At 36.1% G+C, this 12,208-nt stretch overlaps 1 protein-coding gene across 1 annotated transcript in view; it reads right to left on the reverse strand.

The window, feature by feature from the left end:
* DOCK3 (dedicator of cytokinesis 3) overlaps positions 1-12,208 on the reverse strand; it is a gene marked incomplete at both ends in the record, with an annotated part of 415,489 nt that overhangs the window by 365,832 nt on the left and 37,449 nt on the right. The window contains one exon of the mRNA XM_079712090.1: positions 9,341-9,424. Within this exon, the coding sequence (XP_079568216.1) occupies positions 9,341-9,424 (84 nt within the window). The remainder of the gene's footprint in view (positions 1-9,340; positions 9,425-12,208) is intronic.

The raw sequence follows: 12,208 nt of genomic DNA on the forward strand, positions 1-12,208 counted from the left end.
GGAAAAGGACAGTCTCTTCAATAAATGGTGTTGGAAAAACTGGATATACACATGCAAAAGAACTGGACCCCTATCTTAAATCACTCACAAAAATTAACTTGATATGGATTAAAGACTTAAACAGTAAGACCTGAAACCATAAAATTCCTAATAGGGAAAATGCACCCTGACATTAGTCTTAGCAATTATTTTTTAGATACAGTGCCAAAAGCACAAACAAGAAAAGCAAAAATTAATAAGTGGGACTACATCAAACTAAAAAGCTTCTGCACAACAAAGAAACAACCAACAAAATGGCCAAGTAACATTTGGAGTAGGAAAAAACACAACTGACCCTTGAACATCATGGGGTTTAACAGGACATGCGCCAACCCTCCATGCAGTTGAAAATGTGCATGTAACTTACAGTCAACCCTCCACATATGCAGTTCCTCCATATTGTGGCTCCTCCATATCCGTGGTTCCACATCCACAAATTCACTCATCCAAGGATTGTGTAATATTATAGTAAGCACCATTGAAAAAACTGGCATATAAGTGGACCCTTGCAGTTCAAACCCATGTTGTTCAAGAGTCAATTATATTTGCAAACCATATTATCTGATAAAGAGTTAACATCCAAAATATACACGGAACTCATACAATTCAAATAGCAAAAAACAATCCAACTAAAAATCAGGTAGAGGACTTGAATAGACATTTTTCCAAAGAAGACATACAAATGGCCAACAGGTACATAAAAGGGTGCACAATATCACTAATCATCAGGGAAATGCAAATCACAACCACAATGAGATATCATCTCACACCTGTTAGAATGGCTATCATCAAAAAGACAAGAGATAACAAATGCTGAGAAGGATGTGGAGAAGGAACCCTGATGCACTGGTGATGGGAATGTAAACTGGTAGAGTCAGTATGGAAAACAATAGGGAAGTTCCCCAAAAAACTGAGGAACTAGAACTACCATACAATCCAGCAATCCCACCACTGGGTATGTATCCAAAGAAGATCAAATCACTATCTCAAAGATATCCCATGTTCGTTGCAGCATTACTCACAATAGCCAAGACATGGAAACAACCTGTGTCCATAGACAGATGAATGAACAAAGAAAATGTGAGACAGATATAAATATATCTCACACAAACACAATGGAATATTATTCAGCCACTTGAAAGAAGGAAATTTTACCATTTGAGACAACATGGATGGATCTTGAGGGCACTGTGCTAAGTGAAATAAGTCAGAAAGAGAAAGACAAACACTGTACGATCTCACTTATATGTGGATCTTTAAAAAAAAAAAAAAAAAGCCAAACTCAAAGGAACACAGAGTACAATAGTTGCCAGGGGCTGAGTAGTAGGAGAAATGGGGATATGTTAGTCAAGGGGTTACAAACTTCCAGTTATAAGATGAGTAAGTTTCAGGGATGTAACGTACAGCATGGTGACTACAGTTAAAAATACTGTATTGTATACTTAAAAATGGCTGTGAGACAACTGGAGAAGAGAGAACCTGCACACCACAACTAGAGAGAAGCCCACACCCCGCAATGAAGAGCCCACGCACTGCAACGAAAGATCCCACATGCCTCAATGAAGATCCTGCGTGCCACAACTAAGACCCGACGCAGCCAAAAATAAATAATAAATCTTTTAAAAAAATTGCTGTGAGAGTAGAGCTTTAATGTTTTCACCATAACAACAAAATGGTAATTATGTGAGGTAAAATATTTGTTAGCTAACCTTACAACAGTAAACATTTTGCAATATATATGTATATCGAATCATCACACTGTATACCTTAAATTTATACAATGTTATATATCAATTTATATCTCAACAAGCAGGGAAATAGGTGAAAATGTAAGGTCTAGGTGTGGTATGGGGTTGAAAATAAAAGGACTACTTGAAACTCTTTAAGAAAAATAGTCAAAACACTGCAGTTCTTCTTTATTCTGCCCACAATGTAAGACAAACATCCCTCTACCCCCATGCTATCAGAAAAACCAAGCGTCATTCCCTGGGGAGTTTGGACAAGGCCAGTTCAGGATTCAGGGACCCACACTTTGCTGAGGACAGAGATGAACATCAAATTAAGAACAGATCCCAATACCTACTCCTACGGGGCTGGTGATGCAAATCAGAGATTTGACAAATGAAACACCCACATAACATATAACACCCATATTTCATTAAGACACAGAACTTTTCAATCACCCTAAAAGTTCCCTCATGTCTCTTTCCAGACAATCCTCTCCCAGAGGCAATCACTATCCTGATTTGCATCACCATAAATCTGTAATGTTCCTTGTTCTTTCATATAAATACAATCAATCAGAATGTAATCTTTTATATCTGGCTCTTTTGTTCAACACAATATTTTTTAAATTCATCCATGTTGTTCTATCTCTACATTTTTATCTATTTTTACAAGGATCTCCTGTTTTTAAGCAAATTTTTTGCTGATATGTAACATCCATAAGTATGCAAATCATTAGTCTACAGCTAAACAAATTTACAAAGAGTGTGTACCTATATGCCCACCACCCAGTAAATAAAATATTAGCAGCATCCCAAAGCCACTCATGTCTCTTCCAGTCACTAACACACACACAGACACACCTTCAAATTGAATGTGATAAATAAAGGAAAATGGATGAATTGCTGCTACACACAACGATATCACAGATAACGCTCTTGATTTAAAAAGCCAGATATAAAAAAATAAATAAAAATTAAAAAAATTAAAAGTCAGATATAAAAGTGGTTATCTAACCACTCTCTGACAAACATCACCAGCTATTAGTCTTACCTGGTTCTGTATTTTATGTACATGAAACCATAACAGCATGAACTCTTACATCTGGCTCCTGTTGAAAAGATTCTGTCTGTGATGTTCATCTGTATTATTGTGTGTAGCAATAACTCATTCATTTTCCTTCTTGTGTCACTTTCAGTTATCTGAATATATCATAATTTATCTGCCCATTCTACTGCTGATGAGCAGTTTGTTTTTTTACAGTTCACAGCAATTATGAATACAGCTGCTGCTAACATTTTACATATGTATTTTGCTGTTGGATTTACACCTATGAGTAGACATGCTGGATCATAAGGTACCTGTACATTCAACTTCTGTAAATAATGCCAAAGAGTTTTCCAAAATAGTTAAACCATTTTCTCTCCCACCAGCAGTGTATGGAAGTATCAGGTGTTCCACTTCCTTACCAGCACTTCGTATTGCCGGTGTTTTGAATTTTAGTCATTCTAGTGCTGTGTGGTGATATCTCATTGTGGTTTTAATTTGCATTTCCCTGATGACTGAGACTAAATACCTTCCCATATGTTTATGAACCATCAGAACATCTGTTTTGTGAGGAGCCTATCCAAGCCTTTTGCCCATTTTGAACTGTCTTATTTTGTTTTATTGAGTTATAATTAACATACAATATTATATTAGTTTCAGGTATACAACATAGTGATTTCATATTTTTATACATTATCAAATAATCACCAAAATAAGTCAAGTTACCATCCATCACCATAAAAAGTTGCTACAGTATTATTGACTATATTCCCTATGTGTACATTATATCCCCATGACTTATTTATTTTATAGCTGGAAATCTGCACCTCTTAATCCCCTTCACCTATTTCATCCATCCCTTCACTGCCTCCCCTATGGGAACAACCAGTTTATTCTCTGTATCCATGAGTCTTTTCCTGTCTTGTTTTGTTTCTTTTCTTCTTTGTTTTTTAGATTCCACATATGAGTAACATCATACCATATTTGTTTTTCCTGTCTGATTTGCTTCACTTAGCATAATACCCTCTAGGTCCATCCATGCTGTCACAAATGGCAAGACCATATTCTTTTTTATGGCTGAGTAATATCCCAGAGTAATGGACACTTAGATTGCTCCCATATCTTTGCTAGTGTAAATAGTACTTCAATGAACATAGGGGTACATATATCTTTTCAAAACACTGTTTTCATTTTCTTCTGATAAAGACCCATAAATGGAATTGCTGGATCATATGGTAGTTCTATTTTTAATTTTTTGAGGAACCTCCATACTGTTTTCCAGTGGCTACACTAATTTACATTCCCATCAATGGTGCACGATAGCTCCCTTTTCTCCACATCCTTATCAACACTTGCTGTTTCCTGTCTTTTTTATAACAGCCATTCTCACAGTTGTGAGGTGGTACCATTACGGTTTTAATTTGCATTTCCCTAATGTTCAGTGATGTTGAACATCTCATGTGCATGTTGGCCATCTATATGTCTTCTTTGGAAAAATGTCTACTCAGGTCCTCTGCCCACTTTTTAACTGGGTTGTTTGGGGTTTTTTGACAATGAGTTTTAAGAGTTCTTTATATATTTTGGATATCAACCCCTTATCTATTATTGGCAAATATATTCTCCCATTCAGTAGGCTTTTTGTATTGTTGATGGTTTCCTTCACTGTGCAAAAGCTTTTCAGTTTGATGTAGTCCCATTTGTTTATTTTTGCTTTTGCTTCCCTTGCCTGAGAAGACAGATCAAAAAAATACTGCTAAGACCAATGTCAAAGAGCGTACTATCTACATTTTCTTCTATGACTTTTACGGTTTCATGTCTTACAATTAAGTCTTTAACTGATTTTGAGGGGGAGTTTTGTATATAGTATGAGAAAGTAGTCCAGTTTGATTCTTTTTTTTTTTTTTTTTTTTGCAGTACGCGGGCCTCTCACTGTTGTGGCCTCTCCCGTTGCGGAGCACAGGCTCCGGACGCTCAGGCTCAGCGGCCATGGCTCACGGGCCCAGCCGCTCCGCAGCATGTGGGATCTTCCCGGACCGGGGCACGAACCCGTGTCCCCTGCATCGGCAGGCGGACTCTCAACCACTGCGCCACCAGGGAAGCCCCAGTTTGATTCTTTTGCATGTAGCTGTCCAGTTTTCCAAACACTATTTATTGAACAGGTTGTCTTTTCTCCACTGTATACTCTTGCCTCCTTTGTCATAGATTAATTGACCATGTAAGTATACGTTTATTTCTGGGCTCTTTACTGTGTTCCATTGATCTATGTGTCTGTTTTTGTGCCAGTACCATACTGTTTGGATTACTATACCTTTGTAGTACAGTTACAAGCCTGGGAGCATGATACCTCCAGCTTTGTTCTTCCTTCTCAACACTGTTTTGACTGTACAGGGTCTTTTGTGGTTCCATGAAAATTTTAGGATTATCTGTTCTAGTTCTGTGAAAATGCCTTTGGTATTTTGATAGGGACTGCACTGAATCTGTAGAATGCCTTGGGCAGTATGGTCATTTTCATGATATTGATTTGTCCAATCCATGCACATAGTACATCTTTCCATTTGTTTGTCTTGTCTACACTTTCTTTCATCAATGTCATAGTTTAGAGTACAGGTCATTCACCTCCTTGGTTAAATTTATTCCTAGGTATTTTACTCTTTTTGATGCAATTATAAATGGGATCACTTTGTTAATTCCTCTGATAGTTCGTTGTTAAAATAGAGAGATGCAACAGACCTCTATACATTAATTTTGTATACTGCAATTTTCCTGAAGTCACTTATTGAAGTTAGTTTTTGAATAACAATTCACTTACTGAATAACAGTTTTTTTGTGAAGTCTTTGGGGTTTTCTATATATAGTATCATGCCACCTACAAACAATGACAGTTTTATTTCTTCCTTTCCAATTCTGATTCCTTTTTTTTTGCTTTTGTTTTTTTTGCCTAACTGCTGTGGCAATAACTTCCAATACTATGTTGAATGAAAGTGGTGAAAGTAAGCATCCTTGTCTTACTCCTGATCTTAGAGCAAAAGCCTTCAGACTTTCTCCACTGGGTATGATGTTACCTGTGGGATTTAATATATGTATGGCCTTTATTATGTTGAGGTAGGTTCCCTCTATACCTACTTTGTTGACAGTTTTTGTCATAAACAGACATTGAATTTTGCTAATGCATTTTCTGCATCTATTGAGATGATATGATTTTTATTCTTCAATCTGATAATGTGATGTATCTTGTTGACTGATTTGCAGATATTGTACCATCCTTGCATCCCTGGGATAAATCCTACTTGATCATGGTGTATGATCCTTTTAATGTATTGTTGAATTTGATTTGATAATATTTTGTTGTAGATTTTTGCACTTATATTCATCAGTGATACTGGCCTGTAATTTTGTGTGTGTGTGTGTGTGTGTGTGTGTGATGTCTCTGGTTTTGTTATCAGGATGTGCTGGCCTCATAGAATGAGCTCAGAAGTGTTCCTTCCTCATTGATTTTTTTGAATAGTTTGAAAAAGCAAAGTGTTAACTATTCTTTAAATGTTTAGTAGAATTCGCCTGTGAAGCCATCTGGTCCTGGACTTCTGCTTGTTGGAAGTTTTTTATTACTGATTCAATTGCATTACTGGTAATCAGTCTGTTCATATTTTCTATTTCTTTCTGATTCAGTCTTGGAAATTTGTACGTTTCCAGGAATTTATCCATTTCTCCTATGTTATCCATTTTATTACTGTACAATTGTTCATAGTAATCTCTTATGATCTTCTGTATGTATGGTGTTGGTTGTAACTTCTCCTCTTTTATCCTTGATTTTATTTATTTGGGCCCTGTCTCCTTTTCCCTTGATGAATCTAACTAAATGTTTATCAATTCTGTATATATTTTCAAAGAACCAACTCTTAGTTTCATTGATCTTCTCTATTGTTTTTTAGTCTCTATTTCAGTTATTTCCACTCTGATCTTTTATTTCCTTTATTCTACTAACCTTGGGCTTTGCTTGTTCTTCTTTTTCTAGTTTCTTTAAATGTATATTTTGATTGTTTGAGATTTTTCTTGTATCATGAAGTAGGCTTGTATCACTATGAACTTCCCTCTTAGAACTGTTTTATCTTCATCCCACAGATTTTGGATCACTGTGTTTCCATTTTCACTTGTCCCCAGGTAATTTTTGATTTCCTCTTTGACTTTTCTTTTTTTTTTTTTTTTTTTTTTTTTTTTTTTTTGTGGTATGTGGGCCTCTCACTGTTGTGGCCTCTCCCGTTGCGGAGCACAGGCTCCGGACGCACAGGCCCAGCGGCCATGGCTCACGGGCCCAGCCGCTCCGCGGCATGTGGGATCCTCCCAGACCGGGGCACGAACCCGTTTCCCCTGCATCGGCAGGCGGACTCTCAACCACTGCGCCACCAGGGAAGCCCTCCTCTTTGACTTTTCAATGACACATTGATTGTTTAGTAGCATATTGTTTAGTCTCCATATGTTTGTGGGGTTTTTCTTTTTTTTCAGTTTTCTTCTTGTAGTTAATTCCTAATTTCATACCAGTGAAGTCAGAAAAGATGTCTGACAAATGCTGGAGAGGGTGTGGAAAAAAAGGGAATCCTCTTACACTGTTGCTGGGAATGTAAATTGGTGCAGCCACTATGGAGAATAGTATGGAGCTTCCTCAAAAAACTAAAAGTAGAGTTGCCATATGATCCAGCAATCCCACTCCTGAGCATGTATCAAGATACATGTACCCCTATGTTCACAGCAGCACTACTTACAATAGCCAAGATATGGAAACAACCTAAATGTCCACCAATAGATAAAAGGATAAAGAAGACGTAGTATACATATACAATGGAATATTACTCAGCCATAAAAAAGAATGAAATAATGCCATTTGCAGCTAAATGGATGGACCTAGAGATTATCATACTAAGCAAAGTAAGTCAGAAAGAGAAAGACAAATACCATGTGAAGACAAGTCCTTTATCAAATAGCTCTTTCACTCTGTGACTTGTCTTCTCCCTCTCCTTAATGATATCTTTTGAATAACATATCTTCATTTTAATAAAGTACAACTTATCAATAAAAAATCTTTGTCTACCCCTAGGTTAAAAAGAATATTTTCCTATGCTTCCTTTAAGGTGCATGATTGTTTTACATTTCACATTCTACCATCCATCTGGAATTGAATCTGGAGTATATGCTGTGAAGTCAGGTTCACGATTCATTGGTTTCAATATTGACCTAATACCATTTATTGACTAGGCCATCATTTTTCATTCCAATCAGCCCAGCAACACTTACTGTAAAGGACATCATTTCCCCACTGCACTGCAATACCACCTTTTTCATATATCACTGGATGATAAACATGATGGTCTATTTCTGGACCCTCTGTTTCATTATTCCGTCTTTGCCCCAAAACCACAATGTCTTAATTTATAATAGTCTCATTTCTAGATCTCAGTGGGAAATCTTTCAATATTTCACTACTGAATATGATGTTTACTGTAGGCTTTTAGATATCCTTTATCAGATTAGGAAAATTCCCTTCTATTCTTATTTTGCTAAGAGTTTTTTTATAATGAAGGGGTTTTTATTTATACTTCTGCTTTAAGAAAGTTATTAAAATGCATCCTGCACTAGAGCTCCCTTTCCAGAAAAGTGTACTCCCCAACTTAAACAGTTCCTGGGTCATAGTAGGTTGCACTTAATCCCGTACCCATCTGAACAGTAACTGGATCAGAGTTCTACTTCCATGTGCACTATCTCCATGCCCACATAGCAACATTTCTACTCTGTTATATAACTTGAGATGGCTTCTAGTCATGTGAACTGCTATCAGTTTTGGTATCAATTTTGTTTTTGTCCATGATCTGATTTTGGGTGATTTCTCTGGAACTATATTTTTTCCACATATCTTGCTGACTTCAGTGCATAATTTTGAAGAATGTGATATTTTTAAATAATGCATAAATATTATAGCAGAAATACCCAAATATGTCACAGAAGAGGACAGTCAGGTCAAACTTCATTTGAGCACATTTACTGACTTGTTTTAATTATGACTGATCATATCCAGCCAATCAGACAGAAACATAAAAATGAACTGATTACAATTCAATTCTATTCAAATGCAGATAATCAGTAGGGAAATATTATCTATTTGATTGTTGGAAATCAAAAATAAGCATTTGATATAGTATGTAAAAATCATGTTCTGATTGACATGTATACACTGATATGTATAAAATTTATGACTAATAAGAACCTGCTGTATAAAAAATAAATAAATAAAATTTAAAAATTAAAAAAAAAATCATGTTCTGACAGCCAACAATAGTTATTTGTCACTATTAGATTAGAGCCAAAATAGCTCATCCTTTATGCTGAACACAGATCAGGAATGATTTTATAGCAGTGTATCATAATGTGATTAATTACAGCTTCAAAATGATTGCTTACAACCTCATACTACAAAATAAATGCATATCATACTGCCAAAAATGATCACCATTTGTCTTTTACAATTTATGGGTCCACTTACCTTCACATTTTTCAAGAATCTGGACTGTTTCTCCTATTTCTAAGACCAATCCTTGAGGGACAGATCCTCGAAAGCTGCATATCACTAGAAAAACAAGGATAAACATGTCAATTAGCATTTTAAAATAGTGAGACAGGGTCAGTGTCAATTAAATTAAGCACTAAATTTTCTTAAGTATATACTCTCCCTTCTAATTCATTTTTCAAATATGTAAGTCCCTTTCAACTTAATCTATATTTTGAAAGGTAATATTAAATGGTTCAGAACACTGAAGTATACTTTGGCAAAATCACTATTACTTAGAGGTGTGTGTATGCATGCATGTATGTGAAAACATTTCTGTAAACAGTCTCCCTCTCTCTCCCCCTCAGCATATCTTGTGTTTGCCTGTTTTTTTCTGGGCAAGTATGTATCAATTAAGAAAAAATGGGGCTTCCCTGGTGGCGCAGTGGTTGAGAGTCCACCTGCCGATGCAGGGGACACGGGTTCGTGCCCCGGTCCGGGAAGATCCCATGTGCCACGGAGCGGCTGGGCCCGTGGGCCATGGCCGCTGAGCCTGCGCGTCCGGAGCCTGTGCTCCGCAACGGGAGAGGCCACAACAGTGAGAGGCCCGCGTACCGCCAAAAAAAAAAAAAAAAAGAAAAAATGAACATTAGACGCTTATTATCTACTATAAACAGACAAATACATATTTTTAAAAGGATCACCAAATAAATGATTATACTTTGAAAAACAGAATTCCCATAATAAAAATAAACAAAAATTAATGAAGTAAAAAGCAAATGTACAACAGAGAAAACCTATACTCCTCAAAATCCCACACACTTTTATTATTAGAAAACTGATAAAATGATTCTAAAATTTACATAATACAAAGAACCAAGAAAAGCCTTGTCAATCTTAAAGGATGTACACTATCATATATCAAGCCTTATAATCTAAAATTAATTCTTTGAAAACACTAACACTGATAGACACGTAGGCAAGACTGATCAAAAAAAAAAGAGCGCGAAAAGGTATAAATTATCAGTATCAGCAATAAAAACATTAATGTAATAATTAAATGATGTATAAAAGGTCATTAGATAAAACTTTATAACAAAAAATTAGAAAATTTAGAATAGATGGATAAATTTGTAGAAAGATCAACTTTACAAAAACTGACAGAGCAGTTAAAAATTTGAATAGTCCTGTATCTATTAAACAAAAGTGAATCTGTAATTAAAATGTTCCCACAAATGAAATAACAAGTCCTGACTACTCTACCAGCGAATTTGTCCAAACATCTGGAGAAGAAACACCAACCACAAATAAATCCCTCCAGGAAATAGGGAAAAGAGAATTTATTTTTAACTCAGCATGAAAATAAAAGCTGACAAAGACATTATAAGGAAGGAAAGTTACAGGCCAATCTGTCTCATGATCACAGATAGAAAATCTTTTTTAAAAAAAAACAAACAACCCAACCCAAAAATGGGCAGAAGACCTAAATAGACATTTATCCAAAGAAGATATACAGATTGCCAACAAGCATGTGAAAGAATGCTCAACATCATTAATCATTAGAGAAATGCAAATCAAAACTAAAATGCGATATCATCTCACACCAGTCAGAATGGCCATCATCAAAAAATCTACAAACAATAAATGCTGGAGAGGGTGTGGAGAAAAGGGAACCCTCCTACACTCTTGGTGGGAATGTAAATTGATACAGCCACTATGGAGAACAGTATGGAGGTTCCTTAAAAAACTAAAAATAGAACTACCATACGACCCAGCAATCCCGCTACTGGGCATTTACCCTGAGAAAACCATAATTCAAAAAGAGTCATGTACCACAATGTTCACTGCAGCTCTATTTACAATAGCCAGGACATGGAAGCAACCTAAGTGTCCATCAACAGATGAATGGATAAAGAAGATGAGGCACATATATACAATAGAATATTACTCAGCCATAAAAGGAAACAAAACTGAGTTCTGGGTAGTGAGGTGGATGGACCTAGAATCTGTCATACAGAGTGAAGTAAGTCAGAAAAACAAATACCGTATGCTAACACATATATATGGAATCTAAAAAAAAAAATCATCATGAAGAACTCAGGGGCAAGACGGGAAGAAAGACGCAGACCTACTAGAGAATGGACTTGAGGACATGGGGAGGGGGAAGGGTAAGCTGGGACAAAGTGAGAGAGTGTTAGTGTATATATGGACATATATATACTACCAAATGTAAAATAGATAGCTAGTGGGAAGCAGTCGCATTGCACAGGGACATCAGCTCGGTGCTTTGTGACCAGCTAGAAGGGTGGGATAGGGAGGGTGGGAGGAAGGGAGACGCAGGGGGGAAGATATATGGGGACATATGTATATGTATAACTGATTCACTTTGTTATAAAGCGGAAACTAATAGACCATTGTAAAGCAATTATACTCCAATAAAAATGTTAAAAATAAATAAATAAATAAATAAAAATAAATAAAAAATAAAAAGCAAACTGGGAATTCCCTGGTGGTACAGTGGTTAGGACTCGGCACTTTCACTGCCATGATTCCCAGGTTCGATCCCTGGTCGGGGAACTAAGATCCTGCAAGCCATGTGGTCATGCATGCATGCATGCATGAATGAATGAATGAATAAATAACAAATCAAATCCAACTATATATAAAAAGAATAACCATGACCAATTTGGGTTTATTCAAGAGCGCAATTGGTGTAATATTAAAAAAATCAATAAAGGGGAAAAAAAATCACATGATCATATCCATAAATGCAGAAGAGGCATTTGATAAAATTCAACGTCTACCCGTGACTAAAATTCTTAATAATCTAAGAATAGAAGGGAACTTCCTTAATATGATGAAGGT

This window comes from Hyperoodon ampullatus (assembly GCF_949752795.1).
Source record: "Hyperoodon ampullatus genome assembly, chromosome: 10".
Lineage (NCBI taxonomy): Eukaryota > Metazoa > Chordata > Mammalia > Artiodactyla > Ziphiidae > Hyperoodon > Hyperoodon ampullatus.